The sequence below is a fragment of the Hippocampus guttulatus genome, chromosome 8 (genome assembly GCF_054856545.1).
Source record: "Hippocampus guttulatus isolate MCC_2025c chromosome 8, RoL_Hgut_1.0, whole genome shotgun sequence".
NCBI lineage: Eukaryota > Metazoa > Chordata > Actinopteri > Syngnathiformes > Syngnathidae > Hippocampus > Hippocampus guttulatus.
The window spans coordinates 15115446-15140474 of NC_141268.1; the positions used below are offsets into that span (position 1 = coordinate 15115446).

General features: G+C 42.2%; 1 protein-coding gene and 1 long non-coding RNA gene across 5 annotated transcripts in view; both read left to right on the plus strand.

Moving 5' to 3' along the window:
* grm2a (glutamate receptor, metabotropic 2a) overlaps window positions 1-25029 on the plus strand; it is a 44862-nt gene that overhangs the window by 3258 nt on the left and 16575 nt on the right. For 2 of the 3 annotated variants that reach the window (XM_086118708.1, XM_086118710.1), the window contains exon 2: window positions 6217-6973. In XM_086118708.1, the coding sequence (XP_085974834.1) occupies window positions 6446-6973 (528 nt within the window). In that variant the 5' untranslated portion in view covers window positions 6217-6445. Of the gene's footprint in view, window positions 1-5276; window positions 6974-25029 lie in introns of those variants that run through there. The other variant, XM_086118709.1, reaches the window with a different exon arrangement.
* LOC147201373 (uncharacterized) lies at window positions 14828-19892 on the plus strand. 2 transcript variants are annotated; one of them, XR_015101690.1, is made up of 4 exons: window positions 14828-17177; window positions 18837-18999; window positions 19091-19283; window positions 19815-19892. It is a non-coding gene; the product is annotated as an uncharacterized LOC147201373 (long non-coding RNA). The 2 variants fall into 2 exon arrangements; XR_015101689.1 differs by having other exon boundaries at window positions 14830-18999.

Sequence of the window (25029 nt, forward strand, 5' to 3'; positions counted from 1 at the left end):
ATAACGATTTGATTCAAAATGCATAGCGCAGTTAAATATAAATTATTGCGAAACATGTTTGAAGCTATCCATCCATCCATTTTCTGAACCGCTTGATCCTCACTAAGGTCGCGGGGGGTGCTGGAGCCTATCCCAGCCGTCTTCGGGCAGTAGGCGGGGGACACCCTGAATCAGTTGCCAGCCAATCGCAGGGCACACAGAGACGAACAGCCATCCACGCCCACACTCACACCTAGGGACAATTTAGAGCGTCCGTCCAATCAACCTGCCATGCATGTTTTTGGAATGTGGGAGGAAACCGGAGCACCCGGAGAAAGCCCACGCAGGCCCGGGGAGAACATGCAAACTCCACACAGGGAGGCCGGAGCTGGAATCGAACCCGGTACCTCTGCACTGTGAAGCCAACGTGCTAACCACTGGACTACCGGGCCGCCCTGTTTGAAGCTATATATTTTTAAATTATGCATGTTTTGAATAAATGAATATTGAATGCAGGCTGCACGGTGGGCAACTGGTTACAGTGTCCGCCTCACAGTGCAGAGGTGAAGGGTTCGATTCCGGGTCCGGGTTTCCTGTGTGGAGTTTGCATGTTCTCCCTGTACCTGTGTGGGTTTTCTCCTGGTACTCCAGTTTTCTCCCACATTCCAAAAACATGTATGGCAGGTTAATGGAGCACTCTAAATTGTCCCTCAGTGTGAATGTGAGCGCGAATGGTTGTTTGTCTCTGTGTGCCCTGCAATTGGCTGGCAACCGGTTCAGGGTGTCCCCCGCCTACTGCCTGAAGACAGCTGGGATAGGCTCCAGCAGGCCCCGCGACCCTTGTTGAGGATAAAGCGGTTCGGAAAATGGATGGAGGGATGAATAGTGAATGACATTATTCTTTCCTGTACCACTAGGGAGAGCCCACGCACTATTCGTGGTACATGAACCACATTTTGAGGGTCATTGATAGACTATTGCGCTTGTCTGGAATTTGTCATAAAAGAGGAGGAAGTTGATGTCTTCTAGTCAAGTTGATCGGTGAATCATCTTTTAAGTTTAGTAAGTCACATGATGCAAAACATGCACACACAACTTTGTATAAATAAATAAATGAGACCACTCCGAAATGATCGGTTTAGGTCAACGAAAGCCATGTCAAAAATAAAATCTTCATCTGAAGAAACTGAGGCAGTTGATTTTCTGTTATCGTCTTTATGATTGCGACTCAAGCAGAGCAAGCAGCATTGGCTTCAAATTCCATCCTTGCCGTTGAACTCCTCCTATTTTCCTTTTGTCTAACCCTCCCAATGATTTGAAATGATGGGTGGAAAAAAATGCCTTTCCGGGGACAAACTGCACTGTACATAAACGTCTTGTATCTAACCAGATCCCGTGCAGGAGCTCTATCGAAAACTTGGAGCAAAAAAAAAACCTAAACCAAAAAAAAAAAGAAAAAACGCTCACATTTCATTGAGATGTGGAAAGAGCTCACGGTGTGATCTGTCCCTTCAAACCTGTCAGACGGGATTGTATTAAATGAACTAGATTGTACAGCTGTACCTAATGTTGTGGCCTGTTTGTTTTTGCTGCACCGCGTCGGCCATATTTTGGGGTCGAGGTGCAAATAGTGCAGTCATGAGTACAGGAAACTGGTCTTTTCATCTGATTCCCTTCTAAAATTTGATAATGAAGGGCATTGTGAGGAATAAGCTAAGTAAATCCAAAATAAAATCCATCTAAATGAGCTTTTCCCACCACTCAATCACAGGGCACATACAGAAAAATTGCCATTCACACTCTCATAAAACAAACATGACATGAATTAGGGTTAGGTTTGGGTTGGAGGGGTTAGGGTTTAGTTCAGGTTAGGGGGGTTAGATTTAGGGTTAGAGGTCAGGGTCAGCGGTTAGGGTTTGGGTTAGGCTTAGGTTCATGGATCAGGGTTAGGGTTAGGACCCCCATTGATGATTACGATCGCGTGATGGCCAATGCACCCCCCCCCACCCCCCTCCATGAAGTCAATAAAAAGTGTGCGAACCTCAGAAACAAAAGCGCCATCCATCCATCACACAGTTGAGACCAGTGCAGCTTCTTGCAGCTACGATCTGTGCGAGACACAGCCAGAGGATGAATGTTTGATGAGGAAGATGGAATGGGGCTCCTGGGAGGTGAAGGAGGACAAGGAAACTTGCAAAAGATACCCCCCCCCCCCCCACACACACACTTTTTCCAGGTGGAGAATGAATTCTGGAGGTGTGAGTTTGAAAGCAAGGACAGGTGTGAAGGATGGGTCCAGTTGACTTGGAATAGTGTGGCTACCATGGCGACCAGGTGGAGACGTATGATGACACAGTTTACTTCAAGACCCTCGTTGCTAATTGTGTCACATGCTCTATTTCTGGGAGGCACTTTCTGGTTTTGATGACCAATGGCTGCAGGCGGTATGGAATCAACCTGGCGTCTCAAAGGTGATTTCTGCAGTTCGCACATTCTAGGGAAGACGCGAGATGATAGGAGCCACCTTGAAAAGTTCAAGATGTTAACTTCTCTCACGGAGAGTGACGAATGCCGAAGTGATCTTGTTTTGTATTCGGTGTGCGATGACTAAATAACTTGGATTCATATAGTGACTTTCAAGGGAAGCAAGGAAGTTGAACAGTATCTCAAGTGGAAATTATATATACAGTATTTGGAATAAGAGCATCATTTGGCGTGAATTCACTGACCTAGTTTGAGTCCACAAGCAAAACGTAGAAATTTTCAATGATGGCAGTGTTTCAACCTCATGTCGACTGTGTGGCATTTTGCTTCTGCGTGATGTCGGCAACAGCAGCAGGTTGTTCATCTGCCCTTCCTACTAACAAGTTCCACTCACCCACCCGCCCACTCAAGACCTTTAAGTCTTCTGTCTCTATGCACACAATGTGTTTTTCTGGAGGTCGTAGTGTTTTTGTTTTTTTAAACTTTTTTACATCTTTCTCAAACCCTTACCACGATTTTCTTTCTCTCATTTTTCAACTCACTTCTGCTCCATTGTTTCTGTACTCCTTTTCTCGTGCCCCCTCCCTTTTTTTTTTTGCCATTCCTTCACACAGTCTGGCTTGAAGTGTGGAATTGGCTGCTGGGATTTAGTCTCCTGAATTAAAAAAAGGCCATCTGCTGAAGAAAGTAGAGACGGTCACACAGGAGCAGAAAAGGGGAGGCAATAATCCTTGGTTGGATATTACATCTTAAATGTATATGGGCACCAGTCTTGTGTTTTATTGGACTCATTACCTTGTAAAAGTAACAATGAACAGCTGGCTTGGTGTCAGTAACTGAGTAGGGCTTAGTAGAAATCGAGTCGAAATTCATTACAAGAGCAAAAAAAACATTTTTATGCATGTCGTGCAAATGCAAAATATCGTCGGTTCATGACCTAACAAAGAGACAAATAAACATACCAATAAATGAAACAGGAATGCTGCTTGCCGATGTTTGTGGAGGTGCAACGAGGTGATTTTTTTAAATTAAATAATTTTTTAAAATAAATTGGTCAGCTGTGCATTAGTCGCTCTAGCTCAAAAAAGAAAGAAAAATCTCCTCAGAATGTGCATATATCCCCCCCCCCCACGTATGTTAGATCAATATTCATCGCATGAATCCCGTACGTTGGATATACACACACCTGCCAAATGACGCTCGCACGCGTGCCACCTTGCCGCAACAGAAAATTGTTATTTTGAACCACAAACAACATGTCAAGAAACAAGCGCATTTCTCTCTCCGATGTGGCTATATTCCATTTTCATTTCATTTCTGACTAGTTTTCTGAAGCTGAGACATGATTGGTTGTTGGAGGCCTGAGCAACTGTGATGTCATTTTCAGTCGACAGCAAGCTGCAAAATGGCCGCCCCATGTCATGTGGACAAAAATGAGTGGATTTTACATATTCTACAAACGCAATATTTATCAGAATGCCATGTTTCGACTAGACCTTTCGACAAAATTTTTTTTTTTTGAGGGTTAACTTCCCCTTTAACCCTTTCAGGCTTCTCATGTTATCAGGTTACAGGGTGCGTGAAAGGGTTAAACGGACAATCTTCCCAAAATGTATTTCAGGAAAGAAAACATTTCTTGAAAGAACGGCAAGAGAAATAAACCAGAAGAGCACCGAAGTAGGAGGGAACAAAGACAGCAAAGAGAAAGAGAATCCACTGCTGAGCTTGAAGGCCTCCTGGGGTGTGGACATTTGGGAAAGAGGCTGCAAATGTGACAGCCACAAATCCTTTTTGTCACCATTGTTTCTTGAGTCTTTGTGCTGGCTTACAATATCACCTTTAGTATATTAAAAAATATATATTTTTTGTCAACATCCTCCCAATAATTTAGTTTGACTGCCCGTGTGTCTTACGAGGCAAAGCGTCAGATTTCGGCGAGCTGCAGTGCGCATTCTGCACTCCAAACATTAAAGAATGTTCTTGTCTAACAACGCTCGCACTCCCGGCCGCTGGTGCTTTTGTATTCGAGGGAAGGAGAAGTGACTTGACCCATTTACGCCGTGAACCTCCACTTGTTGACAAACTGCTGAGGGAGCAAATGAAAAGTCTGACGTCCGCACGCTGCGTCTAATGCAACACGCCACCTCTCATTTCTCATTAAAAGTACCACGCCAGCCGCCAGGCAAGAAGCATGACGCTCGTCTTTGCTGTCGGTTGGCTTTTTCCATTGGACTCAAGTCGAATAGAGAGAGTATGAACGCTGACTGAAGGGAAGTGAGTTGGTAGCCTGTCATTTGTTGAGTGTAACTCATGAATAGTAGCATTCATAACCAAGGTAACACGAGCATAGGACGAATGACATTGACATGCTATTGCCTTGCATCACTTTTTTTATGATATCGTAACCAAGCAACCAGGCGAGAGGACTTGGGAAGCAGAACTGGCGACGGGGAAGAATATTATATACATCAGTGCTTTCCAAAAGATTAAAAATAAAAACGAGATGCCGATAGTTTTAGCCATTCCGTTAATGACGAGAATCCGTGAGCGGCGTCGGGGCCAGTTGACTCAACACATGCTTGCCGGTCCCCCCCCCCCGAGGACCCGAGCACCACGCATGGCCAGACACACCAACTTGTTCTTGGTCCGCATTCCACTTCGCCGCTTCACCCTCTCCGTCTCAGTTTCCATGGAAACAACGAGCAGAGGAAGGCAAGGGATGGAGGAAGAAGGGGAAAAACAGAGGAAACCCCAAAAGAATCCTGTCTGCAGTCTTGACTCCTGTTGAGAGTTTTTATTTTGTTTTAATGGGCAGCTGGCTTTTTTTTTTTTTTTGCAGTACCATTCTCACTGATTCCTTCACATCCCTCTTTTTAGCATCCATGATCTGACTTCAGCCAGTGAATTATTTGCATGTCTGTCAAGTTGATTTGCCGAGACGCTGGATATGATACAAATCCTTTTGGCTCAACGATTTACTCTGCGAATAACTTTACCCACAGTCAACCTGCTGCTTAATTAAGCCGCTGGGATTCCTGGCAACTGACACAAAAAGCAGAGACCAAGAACAATAACCCTTCACCTCTGCAGTGTATTAACAGGATCTGCTTTAGCTACGCACATAACGCTGACGCATTAAACCTTGAAATAGTACATCCAGCCATGTTCAGTCCGAGGAGATGTCTTTTTAAAATCTGCACTCTGCTAAAATTCACCGCTCTGATTTCCGTATAACGGCACAAACGGGGACTGAGCTGGAGGCACTTTAAACTTGTTGCGCATAGACTTTTTTTTTTTTTTGCATTGCATTGCATTGCAGGGGAAATAAATACTGCAGTTAGTGTGGCGGTTTTCATGCAGTCCTTAGTGGGCTAGAGGGACATCTTTGTGGGTTGTTAAGGATCTTTAGTGCTCATTAATGTCTCCACCAAGGTAGTACTCTTTTTTTTTTTCGGAGAATGTTGGCTTAACTACATAAAAAACTTGTGATGCACTATCAAAAACAGTTTACAGCCTGATTGGAAGAACCCCTCAATATAAAATAAATCAATATTTTTAAAAAATGGCGTTACTGGTACTTTTTTTTCCCCCCAACTACTGCATACATTTTTCTTTCTTTCGACCGTTTCGTGAGCCTCCAATGCGCTTGCTCACGCAATGGAGCACCGGGGTCCCCGCAGCCGCAACAAGACAAAGGAATTGTTGTGTGGCATCGAAGACTAGGAGTGACTTTCTCTCTGTTTGATCTTGCAGGCTGTAATCTCCAAAAAGCACAGAAGAGGAGGCCCGGCTCGAGGATCACACTGATGCTTTCAATGGCTTCTGTCAGAATAAAAACACCGCTGCTGTGAGATCTGGTGCTGCTGTGCCTCACTGTGTTTTTCTTCAGAGGCGGCAACATCCAAAACTGATTAGACGCTGACCTAAAAAAATAAAATTAAATAAATACAGTTAGGAGGGGGACCTTGCTCTGCCCAGGGATATGTCATTGGGGAACTCCCCGTTGCCGGGGGTGCGCCCCGTGCCCCGACCCCTCTGGCTGTCCCGCATTCTCCTGCTGCTCATAAGCGTGACTCTCTTTGCCCAGGCTCCCCGGGGTTTGCCTGTGGTCGGTTACAACACGGACTCCAAAAAGGAGATCACCCTGGAAGGAGATCTGATGATCGGCGGTCTCTTTCCCGTGCACCAGAAAGGCGAGGCCACAGAGGATTGCGGGAAGATCAACGCTCAGCGAGGAATCCAACGACTGGAGGCCATGCTGCTCGCTCTCGATGAAATCAACAGGGATGAGCGCATCTTGCCCGGGATTCGTTTAGGAGCTCATATCCTGGACACCTGCTCCAAGGACACTTACGCTCTGGAGCAGTCTCTTGAGTTTGTCAGGGCTTCTCTCACCAAAGTGGACGACAGTGAGTACACGTGCCCCGATGGATCCTACGCCATCCATGATGAAGTCCCCTTGGCCATCTCTGGAGTTATTGGGGGGTCTTACAGCGATGTTTCTATTCAGGTATGTACTGATGAACAGGCACGTACACACTTAGATGTCACAGGCACTTGAGTATTGATCAACGAGGCACAACCAGGATTGGTTCTGTAAATTCTTAATTTTGTGTACAAGTAGTCAAGCCAAATAGAGTAATTCAGTAGGTGCAATTCATCAAAGCAGAGATGAATTGCGATGGTTGATTTTGCGTGTTTAAGTAACCTATATGTACTTAGGTGTCACTTCCTAAATATTCTTTTTGTTGTACAGTAATCCCTCGTTTATCGCGGTTAATGGGGACCAAAACCACCCGCGATAAACGAAAATCCGCCAGGTAGCGACCAATTAACATAAACAGGTCAAAAAGATTTTTTTTTAAGTCCGCAAACGGTCCGCGAGAAGCTGCAAAACAACAGCAAGTCACATAGAGCAACATATACAGTACTGTACTCCAGGTATATTTAAAAAAAATAACAATTATAATTTTTTTTAAATATGTTTGAAAAAATCCACGATGCACTGAACCGATAAACGAACCGTGAAGTAGCGAGGGATGACTGTAGTTGCATGCTGCTGTCATACTATTGTGACTCAAAATACCGGAAGTTCCTTCAAAATTCCTTGCGTGTTTACATTTTGACTACGCGTCAACCTTTTTGTGATCCGCACTCAAAGTTTTGCCGCGACAGGCTATTGCAGTCGTCCCCAACCCCCGGTCCATCGGTCATTTGGTACCAGGCCGCACGGCAAGAATAAATAACTCACATTCCTTCCGTTTTATTCATTTCGGAATCTGAACGATGCTTTACTTTGAAAATTTACCGGATTCTCCGTTACATCCGTCTACAGTATGTCACTCTTGACGTAGGTCACGTGAGAGGTTACCGCTAAAATGGAACACGGTTGCTAGCAAAATGAGTAAAAAACAAATGTCTTTGGAAAGTTTCTTTGGGAAGGGAAACGGCCCAGCCAGGAGACAGAAGAGGAGCCTACGACTTCCAATAAAAAGAAGGCTACATTTAACTCATTCAGTACCAGCCAATTCTGGACCAAGTCTGAAAAGACGTTTAAAAACGTCTTTGGGACTGAATGAGTTAATAGACAATATCCGGAGTCCTACTTAGAATACGGATTTGTCTCAACGGGAGATTCCAAGCCCACTCTGCATATTATATGAAGTGATGGTGAGTCGTATTTTTCATGCACTTTGTATCTTATTTGCTGCTCAACCCGTATTGTTTTGTTTTTTGTTATTGTAAAGTGTCCTTGGGTGTCTTGAAAGGCGCTTATAAATAAAATCTATTATTATTATTATTATTATTATTTTGAAGGCACGTTTAAACCTTACCAGAGTTTTGCGGCCAGATAGGTTGTCCCTCGTGTCATGTTTTCTGTTTATTATTATGTTTCGAAAATACCACAGTTTTCATGTAGGTTATATCAGATTATTTTGTTATATTTATGTGTCACACCTTCAAGGCCGGTCCCTGAAAATATTGTCTGACATTAAATAAGTCCGTGGGGCAAAAAAGGTTGGGGACCGCTGGGCTATAGCGATAGCGAAGTATGATGAACGGATGATCAACATGTAATCATTTGGCGCAACCCTCAAAAGGCGTCCAACTGTTACCAGCGGCTCTCTCGAGATACACCGAATAAAAGAGACCGCGACGGATGATCCTAACAGTGCCTATTCGGACTAAAGTAGCGTGTGCAATTACACCTCGCGAGATGTTAACATGGGGTTGGTAATGACTACCGCTTTCACTGGGAGGATCTGTTTACCTGCTTAGCTGATCTGATTTGGAGCATGACTTTTTTTTTTCTCCCTTTCCTGGTAATTCACACTTCAACAGAGGCGCTGTCAGAGCCTGACGCGCTGCAGATGTTGTGCGCAGATTTGGCTGACAGGATGACTTGTGACGGGCAGATTTCCTCTCAGAGGCAGCGGCGCCCCGCTCGGCTCCCTTCGCGCTGACGTGATGAAAGCTCTGCTAATTGGGTCTTGAGTCTTTCAGCGCTAACATGGATGTAATCTCGGCTCATTGTGAGAAGGGACAGCGTTTCACGTGGATGCTTGCTGTCTAAATAGCCCAAAAATACTGTCAAGCCGCCTCGCAGCGTCAAAACTTCGAGTGGTCCGCCCGGCAAGCGGAGGACCACGTCCGCTGCCTCAGCTGATGATGTCGGCTTCACTTTACTTGAAAGAATATTGGATTCAAATAACACACTCGCAGAATTATTGTCGTTATTTGACATAAACATACCCGTTGTTGCTGTTATTTGAATGCTGCTTAAAAAATGTTGAACCCTGTAGTGCTATTTAAATATTTCTCCTGTATTTGTGCACATACTTGTGTATTGGTGGAGACAATGTAAGAAAACAAATGCCAGGGGCTTCTAGATTTTTGCTCTACGGGCTCAGTTGCACCATGTTCTGTTGCTACGATTTGATACAATTTAAAGAGCTCAAGCGACTATCTTCTGCGTTGATCTGTCCAGCCCACGGTGGAGAGGGCAAATTGGATTTTGGCAGGGTGTGGCCTACTGAACCATGGCCCAGGAAACCGAACCGAACTCTACCATTTGGTGGAAATGTGGCCATGTGCAGTTCGACGGTTATGAAGAGACACCAGCTCTTGTGTTTTTTCCTGAGGGGGACAAAAAAGAAGGCATCTTAATTGGGTTGAGGCATTTGTTTGTTCAAACAAACAATGTATCAAGTGACTGATTGAGGCACCGTGAATGAGGAGCATACACGGTATGTTTGTGTGGCGTCGACATACATGCCTACCCATCCATGACATTCTCTTGGATTCTTTTTTTTTCCCCTCGTGCTCATGGATGACCTGACTTCAGTGGTCAAAAGTCAGCAAATTGCAGTTAGTTATGGTTTGTTGACAGCAGAGGCCAGCACAACACGTGAGCTCAGATGTCGAATTTATTAACCATATTTATCACTGTCAAGCCACATCTGTACATCAGCCATCAATTATTTCCTCAAATAGCCACGTAAGCTCCTTTGAGGTAACCTTTTTTCTTTTTTTTAACAGCTGTGGAACAAATATTTTGAAAGCAAACGGATAACCTAACGGTGGAGCAAAGTCATGCATTCTAGATAGTAAGCTCCTGGGAAATGATGTCGGGAGAGTTTCCAGAGCATCTATTAATGGATTCCCGATGTAAACGACAGTTTGGAAATCCGTGATTTGATGAACGAGGTTTAATTTTAGTGAGACCCTGTATTTGGGGGGGGGGGGGGGGTCCTTAGAGGAGGCCCTTGTCTTGGTGTAATATATGGACGTACTATTATGAGCCTGAGGTCTGCATGAGCTTCCAGTGAATCTTCCTGAGGTGCACCACAGGACACCGTTGCCTTTCTCGCCATGGATGACCCTCTTTAGTTTAGCAAAGTTTAATCAGCGCCCCCCCCCCCCCTTCCCTGGTCTCGCAACTTAATTTGTTTTCTTTAGCTTATATCATGTCTGAACACATTAGTGAATGAAATGTGGCCTTTGAAAAAGAAATACGGTGGAGAGTCATTCCGAAAAAAATGCTGAAATGGAGCCCCTTGTATTTATAACGCGACATTAGGATGAGATAAAGACTAGAGACAAAAAAAAAAAAAAAAAACCTAAAGTAAAAAGCAAGTACCGGTAGTTACTTTTACATTCAATAACAGTGACAAGAGCACAGGGAGCCTGTCTCGAGGACATTTTTTTTATTTTTTGGGGAAGTGGCAGCCAAAACCAATCCATCTATTTTTTTTTTCATACCGCTTTACCTGTTGAGGCTCCTGGGCACAGCGCCAAATGCATGCTGCAGGAGCGAGGATTGTTAGCGCCTGGGGTGTTTTGATGAATATTTGTGCCCTCTAACCGTTTCACCTGGAGCACTTTCTGTCCACTCTTTTGAAAAATAAAAGATGGAATTTTATTGATTGATTTTTTTATTTTTTATTTCAACCCCTGCATAGCAAACTTAGACTTTTTTTTTCCACGTTTGAGGATAATTGCTGAAAACATGTCTCACTTGTGGAGATATAGTGTTAAACTGTTTTGTGTAGTTTCGGGGGGGGGGGGGGGGTTTCCACAGTTTCAGTTTTCCTGATTTTTAGGGTGTGGCTAAGATGGGCCCACTAAATCAGGATTTAGCGCTTTTGCTCGCATCTCCAGTGCGATTGCGAGTTTAACTCCGTCATAATTACCTGGCTCATTTCTACCAATACAGCGTGCATTTTGCGAGCTAGCTAAGTCGAGACAATTATTTTCACTTTACAGGGACTTTGAAGGCCACCATAGCTCTTGCTCTGCTCACAAGGGAAGACTGCTTGCTTCCCAAAGATTTAGGCCATCTTGAATTCACGTGTTTATCGCCCGGCAACTGTGAATGGGCCATTGAGTTGGAATTGGGCCAATACCATCTGAAAGGCAGCCACGCTGACATTAATGAGCGCCAAGTACTCAAGATGTCAACATAAAAAGCGACCGGCAAATGTTGGGCTGCCTAGTGTTGTTGGAATGTGTGATGGAAGCACTGCAGATCGTACAGTGTATACGACGGGCCCGGATTACTAATCTGGACATATTTAGCATTGAATATACTAAATTTGTTATTAAGGGTGTCATTAAATTGCAACAATTTAATATGACAAGTAACAAGATTTTAATACGAGAAACTACACGATGGTAACTCCAAATATTACATCCCATCTGTACAAAATAACACAGCGGTCCCCAACCTTTTTTGCCTCACAGACCGGTTTAATGTCAGGCAATATTTTCAGGGACCGGCCTTTAAGGTGTGACGGATCAATACAACAAAATAATATGATTTGACCTGCAGGAAAACTGTGGTGTTTTTGTAACATAATAATAAACACAAATCATGCCACGAGGAACGTCCTATCTGGCCGGAACACTCTGTGGTCGCTATGGTAACGTTGAAACGTGCCTTCAAGATAAGATAAAATAGAAGAGTGTCCAAAACATTGCCGCCCGCAAATCCAATGATACAACCACAAAGTCAATCATCGAATTGCGGCCAAGGGTGTCCTGATGCCAAGTGCACATATGGACACCCTGATGCTTGAACACGGTGTTCGTTATGGACAATCCGCGATGAGCACAAAAGTCCAATAAAAAAACACCACTCGAGTTCTGATCGGAACAGCTCGGGCTCCTTCCCTGCAAGAGAGGTGACGTTCCACGTCCCTAGAGCTAGCTTTTGTAGCCGAGGATCGGACCAGCAAGGTCCCGGCCTTTGGTTGCCGCCCAGCTTGCATTGCACCCGACCCCTTTGGCCCCTCCCATAGGTGGTGAGCCCATGGGAAGAGAGAATCCGGTAATTTTTCAAAATAAAACACCTTTCAGCTTGCGAAATAAATCAAACGGAAGTCATGTAAGTTCTATATTCTTTCTGTGCGGCCCGGTACCAAATGACCCATGCACCGGTACCGGTCCGCGGCCCGGGTGTTGGGAACCACTGAAATAACACATTAAAAGAGCTGTACAGTCGCGAATGTTACTTGGCAAAAAAATCAAGTGATCTGCAATTTAAGTGAGATTATTTACGCCTAAGGATCAAGCAGCTCTAAAGCAATTTGACTATTATTTAAAAGAGCCCGATCACCATGGAGACACGGTGGGAGCTCGCTGAACTGACAGGTGGCGCTGGCTGCGGGCCTCGCCGCGCCGCTCTTACATGAGCACAGACGGAATTACGTGTGGAGCCGAAGTTCTGTGACACTCTCGCAAGCAAGTTCCTGTCTTCCCCCCCATCTGCGGTTGCAGCCAGGCTGTCTGGCTCTTTGGCGGCGATGCACATGGAGGATGTTGAGGCATCAAATGAGAATCCTGTTTCACAGAAACAGAGTGATGGCCAGACGTGTAGCTTGTGCTTTTTTTTTTAAGTCTGTGAGGCCATCTGGGCTCTTTTAATGACTCTACTATGAAAATCCTCTCCTGTGTTTAAAGAGCAGGTGTGAAGCTTGAAGTACTCAGCTGGTTGTTTGCATACTGATATTGCATGCAAAAACAAAAATAAATTACAAAAAAAAAAAGTCTTTCATCTATCAAGATGTCCAACAGTGTCAGTATTTCATCAGCGTTTTCCTCATTTAGGGCTCTGCGTCCAAAAGGCGTGGGCTAATCAGAAGTATTTCATATTTCAATCCAGGAACATTAGCCTCAAGCCTGTCTTCTGATTTCTATACGCTGAAGCGAATCCACTCTAGATTTTTCTTTACCCTTTAGTGATCTGTGATGCGAAGTATGACTCACTGGCAATGAACGGTGTCCCTGGGCAAAATATTTATCATCACCAGGGCAAATTTGAAGAACACTTCTGGAATGCCAAACATCTAAATATTCATTAATAATGACGGGGGGCGGGGGGGGGGGGGTTGCTGGTAAAGGTCAGTTCAACAGATTTTTTTAAAAAATGTTCAGATGGCGGCTACGTCCTTAATTGTGATTTATTTAGTTATTTTTAGCATAGGCCGCGATCGTGGCGTTAGTACCCTACGTTGTGGCCGCAGCAATCGTGGTTCGAATCCTGGTCACGGCATGTGGCTTGGTGGTCCAGTGGTTAGCGCGTCGACCTCACAGTGCAGAGGGGGGCGTGGGTTCGATCCCGGCTCTGGCCTTCTTGGGTGGAGTGTGCATGTTTTCCCGTGCCTGCGTGGGTTTTCTCCATGTACTGCGGTTTCCTCCCACATTCCAAAAAACATGCATGGCAGGCTGATTGAACACTCTAAATTGTCCCCAGGTGTGGGTGTGAGCGTGGATGGTTTTTCGTCTCTGTGTGCCTTGCGATTGGCTGGCAACCGGTTCAGGGTGTCCCCCGTCTACTGCCCGAAGACGATTGAAAAGTTAGGCCAATAAGCCAAAGACAAAGTTGCTGATGCCACCGCGCTTCATGACATTTTCAGCCCAAACTATGAGGTGTGTGTGTACGTGTGTGTGTGTTGTGTTTGTCTCGATTTATGACCTGAGGAGTGTCTTTTCATCCGTGCACAAACAGCCCTTTTTATAGAGTCGCCTTCATATGCAGGTTGACATGAATGCCAATCTCATGGCATACATAAGTCATGCCAGGCATTTAAACACGGAGACACACATGACAGAACTCAGACCAACAAAGAACAACACTGATAAAATGAATCACTCAAGCCACACGGTGAAAAATTCATCATTCATGGGGGGAAAGTAAAGAATGTGCTTGTGAAATCATAAATAATTCAAATCCGATTGGATTATTCAGCAGCTTGGCAGAACTGTCTATTTGTGCCGTTGCAAGACGTATATTCATCTCAGCTCCTCGGTGACTACTTCTTGACATCATATGTGAAGAACTATCAAAATTCTAAAACCTTGAAAAGTCGCGTTTGTGACTGACGGGTGCACGCCCCGAACTTTGGTCTCATCATGTGACTCGCTTTGCATGCGTCAGGTCAGAGTCGCTGACCTTGTGAATTGAATGGAAGCGCTCAACGTGCGTTGAGCTTTGAATGGCTGCGACATTCCGCGAGGGATGTGAAAGACGACAAAAGCGTGCAGTCGACGAGATGCCCTTCGTCTGGCAGGATCTAATCAAAAACATTCCTCGTTTTGTGGATCTCGCAGGTCATAACTACCAGGCAACGCTCACAAAAATAAACAAATGGCGACTGACATGTTGTCCCCGTTGGAATGTGTGTTTCAGAACGCGCCATTGGATCACATACTGTAAACTACAGCGTTTACGGTATGCAGGGGGGAGATGTATGCAGATAAGCGAAGCTGCTGCATCTTCCGCTCGGGTCTTCTGGGAGGATCAGATGGGATTTTCATCTCGCAAAAGATCATCACAATCTAACAAGAACTATTCTCTGTTTTCTTCTTTTATACTGCAAAGCCTCGAAAAGAGTCTTATTGCTGTGAGAACAGAATCCATAACCTCTTAACCGTTAACTGCTTGTATAGGCTTTGACGTGATTATATTAGCATTGATTTGAGTTTCACATGCCATGCAAACAAGTTTGGTATATACGCTAGAGTTTATTTTAAATCGACAATGTTTTCAAAATGTAACACGCGATAGAGAAGAATGTTGTGAACAAGCCTGGCAAATTTGAATGATCGCCAAGTGTGTCAAATGAGGCTTAAAAAAATGGTGAAAAATCATGCCCTTCTCACTGCTCTCAAACACTGTGGGCATGTCCTCTAAATGAGCCGCAATAATTGAGCACAACCTTGGATAAATGTGAGCTAGTCTGCTCAAAATGCACAGCCAGGAAATGAGTAGGTTAGGAAAACAATCCGGCATTTTTTAAATTGGCACCAAGAAGGTGGAATACACCCTGATTGGTTGCCAGTCAAGCACAGGATACAGAAAGAGACGGACGGACATTCACAGTAACTCACTCGCTGAGCTATGACTAAACGCAAGCACTAACTGTGATCCCAACCCAACCCTTTTGAAGTCCTGATGAACAATCTCATTTTACTAACGTGAATTCAAATCTATCCAAAACTTTCCGTGACTTCCCTGCAGGAGCCCTCTCAGCCTTCCGACTGCCTTTGCGCGAACAAACCAACGGAAGCCTAAATGTGTCCACACAAACCACAGAGGAAGTGAGGGGAGAAAAAAATGTCCATCCCAGCAAATTACGGACAGTTAATCATTTATTTAAAATCTCTCTCAGTTCAGTCAGCATCTAGTTAATGAGACATCCTCGAGGAAAAAAATGAAGAGGCTGTAAATTATCGATAAAGTCTTCCGACAAGGCAACTACAGCCGTTTGGTTACTCGTTGCTACATTAATTTAAGAAAGATTCCTATGCAATTTTTCAGGACTTAATATATGGATTTCGGCTTAATTGTGTGTACGTGTGTGTGTGTGTGTGTGTGTGTGTGCGTGTGTGTGTGTGTGTGTGTGTGTGTGTGTGTTTGTATTCATGACATCTCAGGACAATTTTATGATAACACACCTTCACAATGAGGACCTGTGGAAAAATGAGGACATTTTTCGCGTCCTCATATTTCCACGCAGTCTACACTACTCTAGAGCTCACGAGGATACTCCCACACCAAAAATAAGTGATGTCCTGAAAGAGCACAATTTTCAGAAATTGTGTGTTTAAGTGTGTTTAACTTTCGACTCACTTTTCATTTGGAAAACTAGTGGCCAACTTCGGTACCTTAACACACTTTTAACACACTTTCAGTGACGTCATTGTGCAGGACCTCATATGTCATCTTTTTCGGACTGACTCACACATTTTCCCCGCCCTCGTCCTGGTAAGTCACTTCAATTAGCAGTCACACAAAACCCAACATGTGAAGCAGCCAGACAATCCTACAGCCAGATATCTATTAAACTCTCTGAAACAAACACGACCACGCGTGGATGACCACCTGGTAAGCAATTCCTTTTCGTTTATCTTACTGTAACATAGACTTTGTTCAATATAACCGTGTTTAACAGTGCCCACCAAAGGTAATGTCATTCAATTAGACAGCTAGCTAGCTAGCTAGCTAGATCGTTAGCATGCTAATAAGCTTCCAGTAAAAGTAATGTGGACATGTCCTGCAGGCAAGGTTCTAGAAAACCTTTCTAAATCTTTGACAACACAGTCTGTGGAACTTGATTTTGGTGCCAAATGTTTATTTCAGTGCAGTATTTGTTTTATTTGATTGCAGTTAATTGAAATTAGTTAGTACAGGTAGCCTAATGAAAGTGGGCCATGCACTTCTAGCCTTTATGCTAAGTCTGGTGTATTTACACTGTTTATTCTTGTGTTGATTCAATTGTACACCGTTTCAATGAAAAAACAAACAAACGTTTGCAATGAAATTATAGCAGAATTCAGCTTTGTTGGTACATTTGGTCAAGACAATATTGTGTTACTCTATTTTAATTTTACATTGTTATCTGCCTGACAAATGGTTTGCCCGAATCTATTAATCTGACCAGCAAATGTTTGATGAAATGAATTTTTGTATATTTGAGGAAGAAAATAATATTCCTTTGGCTCAGTACTTTCTGAGCCAAAATAAGTGCTGCCATTGTATTGTGCTTGCTTGTCTGGCTGACTTCTTCTCACTTTCCATTGTAGATGTTTACTGGTGGTGATAATGTCACAAAGAAGAGCCAGACTGAGCCCTGAATCTGAGGCTGCTCATTTTATTTTATCTGGAGTCGACAAGCCTTGTTTGAAAGCCCAGTGGATCAATGATTATAAAGGTATGCTATCAATCTACCTGCTATCTAATTCTTATGGCTACCACACGCACATGACAAGAGCTGCAACCAAAGCCTGTCACAGTGACAGATTTTATTCGCACATTGTATTTACCCCAAAAATATCACAATAAACAACAGCATGTTTTTTTTATGCCATTGATCATATTGGAGCAAAAATAATTGAAGTACTTTTTAAGAGAATGTTTAGCAGCCATTATCATTCAATTCTTGAGAATATTGTATTGCCATGTAGAACTAGGAATATCTTGAAATGAAAAAATAGAAATAGAAATTATTCGGCTTCTGTTAAAATATTGTGCTTCAACAAATATCACAATTCATAAAAAACGCATACTATCTGTAATAGTCGAGGAAAATTAGATGTCTTCAAACTTCCTTCACAATGCCTATTTCACCTGATTGAAGAAGGCTGTGGTAGCTGTTTGACAAATCCACATTTTTATCAGCAATTTGTACTGCCCATCAAAGGTCTCTACTTAGTTTAAAACTGAAAGAATGGTCACAGGAATTATGTATGTCATTATCATTATGACTATTATTGTTGATTGCTTAATTTTTATTTTAGTCATAATGTATCTTTTCTATGTGCAGTGGTGTATATTGCTCAGTGGGATTTCTGATTGGAGATCGGAGGTGTGAAACGCCAGGACAGCTTACAAAGAAATTAGATGAATCCTTTCCCTCCCACAATTGTTAGAGTTGCATTTGTATTTACAAAGAGAAAATAACAAAAATAGAAACGCACAGTTAATCAGATTAAAAAAAACATCCCATCCAACCATTTTCAAACCCATTTATACTAATACGGGCCTGGCTGTGCTGCAGCCGATCCCAGCTGTCTTCGGACAGTAGGCAGGGTACAACTTGAACTGGGTGCCAGCCAATCACAGGACACACAGACAAACCACCATTCACCCTCACAATCACACCGAGGGACAATTTAGTGAGTTCAGTGAACCTACTACGTTGCATGTTTTTGGAATGTGGGAGGAAACCAAAGTAGTCGGAGAAAACCCATGCAGCCATGGGGAGAACTCCACACAAGAAGGCACTGTGAGGCGGACGTGCCAACCAGTCGCACACTGTGCAGCCGCATTAGGTTGCCTGTGACCAAAATAAAAACTATGGTGGTAATGCATTACCAACATTGCTGCCCATACTTTTTTTGACCTTATTGCTCTTCTCTTTCTCTCCCTCAACCATATAATGCAGTTTGGAGTGGAATAGTATAGGAACTGAAATTAGGTTTCGAATGTTATCCATTGAGGAAAAATGGTACTTCACTTGACTTATGATGATCACTTTAGTCAAACTGTCGGTCAAACCGCTGGTATTTTTCTTTGCTATTCCATACATTCTGTTCAATTGAAGGCAAGCAATGTAAACAACTCTGATGTAAGGAGCCACATTATTTTGTGCTGATACAAATTGCTAAAGAAAATTATCAGCGATTCTGATAATTGTTTTTAGTTTTACATGGAATTATTTTGTTATCGTACCACTAAACATGTTTTTTCCCCTCTTTAAATTTTTATTTTTTGGTCTGCATGTATTTGTGAATATCTGATTAACTGCATTGTGTAAGCCTGATTTGGATTGTATTAATCAACATTTAAGTGTCAACTTTTCGTGTCCTAGGACGTGGTGTATTTACAAGTGAACCAATCGAAAAGGGGTTATTTGTGGTTGAGTACCGTGGAGAGTTAATCTCAAGTTATGAACGAGACAAGAGACAGAAAAAGTACACAGAGAAGCAAAATTGTTTCCTGTTTGATTTTGAATGGAAAGGAAGCACATGGTGGTAAGTCAAGATCTAGAAAAACATCATGTGGTTCTGTACAACATTGTAGTTTTACTGGAAAAACATTTCATGTTTCATTGTTCAATTTCAGCATTGATTCCTCCCATGAAGATGGTTCATTAGGTCGACTTGTCAATGATGCTCACAAAGGCCCAAACTGTAGAATGAAAAAGCTGACAATCCAGGATAAACCTCATCTTTGCTTGTTTGCAATTGAAAATATCGAAGCAGGGAATGAAATAACCTATGACTATGGAGATTCTCAGTGGGCATGGAGAGCACTGGTAAGTAATGCCTGAATATACACCTGTAGACAACCAGATCTAATAAGTAAATCATTATATTTCATAGGTGAGTGAAATATCATTTTCATCAACAGTTTATTACCTTTTAAAAGTTAACACAAGTGTCTGTTTTAGAGGATTATTTGACGTCAACAGAAATTCAAAGACAGGAACATGGACTCCACATTTTTCAGTCATTACATTGATTTAGTCTGAAAGAGTATGTTTCGGGTGTTGTCTTTATTATTTGAACTCAGTCGTGTCTGATGTCCTGAAATTGTTAGCTATCAGAGCTGTACAGTGGTAAGTACCATAAAGAGTACTGTACTACACAGTACTTGTGCTGTGAATGTGGTCACTGAAAAAAGTAGTTCAATTTATTCAAAAGTCATATAACTACGACATATTTCTGACACTCTATGGTTGGTATAATGTTGCTTTTCATGATTTCAGTCATGCCCTCATACTTCTTCAGTTACTGAAGAATACTTTTTAGAATATTTCTGATACTGTAATATTGCTATGTTGCAGACACCAGATGTTGGTATCCTGACTGAACCTTCTGGAGACCAAGAAGGGAGTGAGAGATCCACTTCATCCTTACAACAGGTGACTACGTCTTATCATTATATACCAGTTTTGAGTTTACAGCTTTCTTTGACAAACACAGGAGAAGTTATAAATCAGAAACGTGGCCTCTCCATGATTTCAGTCGTCATGTCCTCATATTTCTTTAGACCTGAAAAACCTGAGTGTGTTTCAGGTGACATGACTTTTGTCTTAACCTAACTCTGGAGAGCCTGTGTTCGAATGTCCCCATATTGCTGTTCCACAGAACTGAACAGTGTTAACTTTCTACAGTGTGGTATATTAATCCCAAACTCTCCTGTGAGCTATGTTCAATGAGAAATAATGTTTATTCATTTCTTAATTGGTCAGAATGAAGAATGCTGAATATTTTGACACCGTAATGTTGTTATGTTGCAGATACCAAGTGACGGGATCCTGACTGAACCTTCTGGAGACCAAGAAGGGAGTGAGAGATCCGCTTCATCCTTACAACAGGTTACTACGTCTTATCATTATATACCAGTTTTGAGTTTACAGCTTTCTTTGACAAACGCAGGAGAAGTTATAAATCAGAAACATGGACTCTCCATGATTTCAGTCGTCATGTCCTCATATTTCTTTAGACCTGAAAAACCTGAGTGTGTTTCAGGTGACATGACTTTTGTCTTAACCTAACTCTGGAGAGCCTGTGTTCGAATGTCCCCATATTGCTGTTCCACAGAACTGAACAGTGTTAACTTTCTACAGTGTGGTATATTAATCCCAAACTCTCCTGTGAGCTATGTTCAATGAGAAATAATGTTTATTCATTTCTTAATTGGTCAGAATGAAGAATGCTGAATATTTTGACACCGTAATGTTGTTATGTTGCAGATACCAAGTGACGGGATCCTGACTGAACCTTCTGGAGACCAAGAAGGGAGTGAGAGATCCGCTTCATCCTTACAACAGGTTACTACGTCTTATCATTATATACCAGTTTTGAGTTTACAGCTTTCTTTGACAAACGCAGGAGAAGTTATAAATCAGAAATGTGGCCTCTCCATGATTTCAGTCGTCATGTCCTCATATTTCTTTAGACCTGAAAAACCTGAGTGTGTTTCAGGTGACATGACTTGTCTTAACCTAACTCTGGAGAGGTTGTGTCTGAATGTCCCCATATTGCTGTTCCACAGAGCTGAACAGTGTTAACTTTCTGTAGTGTGGTACATTAATCCCAAACACTCCTGTGAGCAATGTTCAATGAGAAATAATGTTTATTCATTTCTTAACTGGTCAGAATGAAGAATGCTGAATATTTTGACACCGTAATGTTGTTATGTTGCAGATACCAAGTGACGGGATCCTGACTGAACCTTCTGGACACCAAGAAGGGAGTGAGAGATCCACTTCATCCTTACAACAGGTTACTACGTTTTATCATTATATACCAGTTTTGAGTTTACAGCTTTCTTTGACAAACGCAGGAGAAGTTATAAATCAGAAACATGGACTCTCCATGATTTCAGTCGTCATGTCCTCATATTTCTTTAGACCTGAAAAACCTCAGTGTGTTTCAGGTGACATGACTTTTGTCTTAACCTAACTCTGGAGAGCCTGTGTTCGAATGTCCCCATATTGCTGTTCCACAGAACTGAACAGTGTTAACTTTCTACAGTGTGGTATATTAATCCCAAACTCTCCTGTGAGCTATGTTCAATGAGAAATAATGTTTATTCATTTCTTAATTGGTCAGAATGAAGAATGCTGAATATTTTGACACCGTAATGTTGTTATGTTGCAGATACCAAGTGACGGGATCCTGACTGAACCTTCTGGAGACCAAGAAGGGAGTGAGAGATCCGCTTCATCCTTACAACAGGTTACTACGTCTTATCATTATATACCAGTTTTGAGTTTACAGCTTTCTTTGACAAACGCAGGAGAAGTTATAAATCAGAAATGTGGCCTCTCCATGATTTCAGTCGTCATGTCCTCATATTTCTTTAGACCTGAAAAACCTGAGTGTGTTTCAGGTGACATGACTTGTCTTAACCTAACTCTGGAGAGGTTGTGTCTGAATGTCCCCATATTGCTGTTCCACAGAGCTGAACAGTGTTAACTTTCTGTAGTGTGGTACATTAATCCCAAACACTCCTGTGAGCAATGTTCAATGAGAAATAATGTTTATTCATTTCTTAACTGGTCAGAATGAAGAATGCTGAATATTTTGACACCGTAATGTTGTTATGTTGCAGATAGCAAGTGAAGGGATCCTGACTGAACCTTCTGGAGACCAAGAAGGAAGTGAGAGATCCACTTCATCCTTACAACAGGTTACTACGTTTTATCATTATATACCAGTTTTGAGTTTACAGCTTTTTTTGACAAACGCAGGAGAAGTTATAAATCAGAAACGTGGACTCTCCATGATTTCAGTCGTCATGTCCTCATATTTCTTTAGACCTGAAAAACCTGAGTGTGTTTCAGGTGACATGACTTTTGTCTTAATCTAACTCTGGAGAGCCTGTGTTCGAATGTCCCCATATTGCTGTTCCACAGAACTGAACAGTGTTAACTTTCTATAGTGTGGTATATTAATCCCAAACCCTCCTGTGAGCGATGTTCAATGAAAAACAATGTTTATTCATTTATTAACTAATCAGGATGAATAAATTAGAATATTTCTGACACTGCACTGTTGCTATGTTGCAGACACCAGGTGTTCGGATCCCGATGAAACCTTCTGAAGATCAAGAAAGGATTGGGAGATCCACTTCATCCTTACAACAGGTCATTGCATTTTATCATTATATACCAGTTTTGAGTTTACAGCTTTCTTTGACAAACACAGGAGAAGTTATAAATCAGAAACATGGACTCTCCATGATTTCAGTCGTCATGTCCTCATATTTCTTTAGACCTGAAAAACCTGAGTGTGTTTCAGGTGACATGACTTTTGTCTTAACCTAACTCTGGAGAGCCTGTTTTAGAATGTCCCCATATTGCTGTTCCACGGAACTGAACAGTGTTAACTTTCTATAGTGTGGTATATTAATCCCAAACTCTCCTGTGAGCAATGTTCAATGAGAAATAATGTTTATTCATTTCTTAACTGGTCAGAATGAAGAATGCTGAATATTTTGACACCGTAATGTTATGTTGCAGACGCCAAGTGACAGGTACCTGACTGAACCCTCTGGAGACCAAGAATGGAATGAGAGATCCACTTCTTCCTTACAACAGGTTACTACTTCTTATCATGATATACTAGGTTTGAGTTTTCAGCTTTCTTTGACAAACACAGGAGAAGTTATAAATCAGAAACATGGACTCGCCATGATTTCAGTCGTCATGTCCTCATATTTCTTTAGACCTGAAAAACCTGAGTGTGTTTCAGGTGACATGACTTTTGTCTTAACCTAACTCTGGAGAGCCTGTTTTAGAATGTCCCCATATTGCTGTTCCACGGAACTGAACAGTGTTAACTTTCTATAGTGTGGTATATTAATCCCAAACTCTCCTGTGAGCAATGTTCAATGAGAAATAATGTTTATTCATTTCTTAACTGGTCAGAATGAAGAATGCTGAATATTTTGACACCGTAATGTTATGTTGCAGACGCCAAGTGACAGGTACCTGACTGAACCCTCTGGAGACCAAGAATGGAATGAGAGATCCACTTCTTCCTTACAACAGGTTACTACTTCTTATCATGATATACTAGGTTTGAGTTTTCAGCTTTCTTTGACAAACACAGGAGAAGTTATAAATCAGAAACATGGACTCGCCATGATTTCAGTCGTCATGTCCTCATATTTCTTTAGACCTGAAAAACCTGAATGTGTTTCAGGTGACATGACTTTTGTCTTAACCTAACTCTGAAGAGCCTGTGTTTGAATGTCCCCATATTGCTGTTCCACAGAACTGAACAGTGTTAACTTTCTACAGTGTGGTATATTAATCCCAAACTCTCCTGTGAGCTATGTTCAATGAGAGATAATGTTTATTCATTTCTTAACTGGTCAGAATGAAGAATGCTGAATATTTTGACACCGTAGTGTTGTTATGTTGCAGACACCAAGTGACAGGTACCTGACTGAACCCTCTGGAGACCAAGAATGGAATGAGAGATCCACTTCATCCTTACAACAGGTTACTACTTCTTATCATGATATACTAGGTTTGAGTTTTCAGCTTTCTTTGACAAACACAGCAGAAGTTATAAATCAGAAACATGGACTCTCCATGATTTCAGTCGTCATGTCCTCATATTTCTTTAGACCTGAAAAACCTGAGTGTGTTTCAGGTGACATGACTTGTCTTAACCTAACTCTGGAGAGCCTGTGTTAGAATGTCCCCATATTGCTCTTCCACAGAACTGAACAGTGTTAACTTTCTACAGTGTGGTATATTAATCCCAAACTCTCCTGTGAGCAATGTTCAATGAGAAATAATGTTTATTCATTTCTTAACTGGTCAGAATGAAGAATGCTGAATATTTTGACACCGTAATGTTGTTATGTTGCAGACACCAAGTGACGGGTACCTGACTGAACCTTCTGGAGACCAAGAATGGAATGAGAGATTCACTTCATCCTTACAACAGGTTACTACGTCTTATCATTACATACCAGGTTTGAGTTTTCAGCTTTCTTTGACAAACACAGGAGAAGTTATAAATCAGAAACATGGACTCGTCATGATTTCAGTCGTCATGTCCTCATATTTCTTTAGACCTGAAAAACCTGAGTGTGTTTCAGGTGACATGACTTTTGTCTGGACCTAACTCTGGAGAGCCTGTGTTCGAATGTCCCCATATTGCTGTTACACAGAGCTGAACAGTGTTAACCTTCTATAGTGTGGTATATTAATCCCAAACCCTCCTGTGAGCGATGTTCAATGAAAAACAATGTTTATTAATTTATTAACTAATTAGGATGAATAAATTTGAATATTTCTGACACTGCAATGCTGCTATGTTGCAGACACCAGGTGTTCGGATCCTGATGAAACCTTCTGAAGATCAAGAAAAGAGTGGAAGATTTACTTCATCCTTACAACAGGTCATTGCATTTTATCAGTGTATATCAGTTTTGAGTTTACAGCTTTCTTTGACAAACACAGGAGAAGTTATAAATCAGAAACATGGACTCTCCATGATTTCAGTCGTCATGTCCTCATATTTCTTTAGACC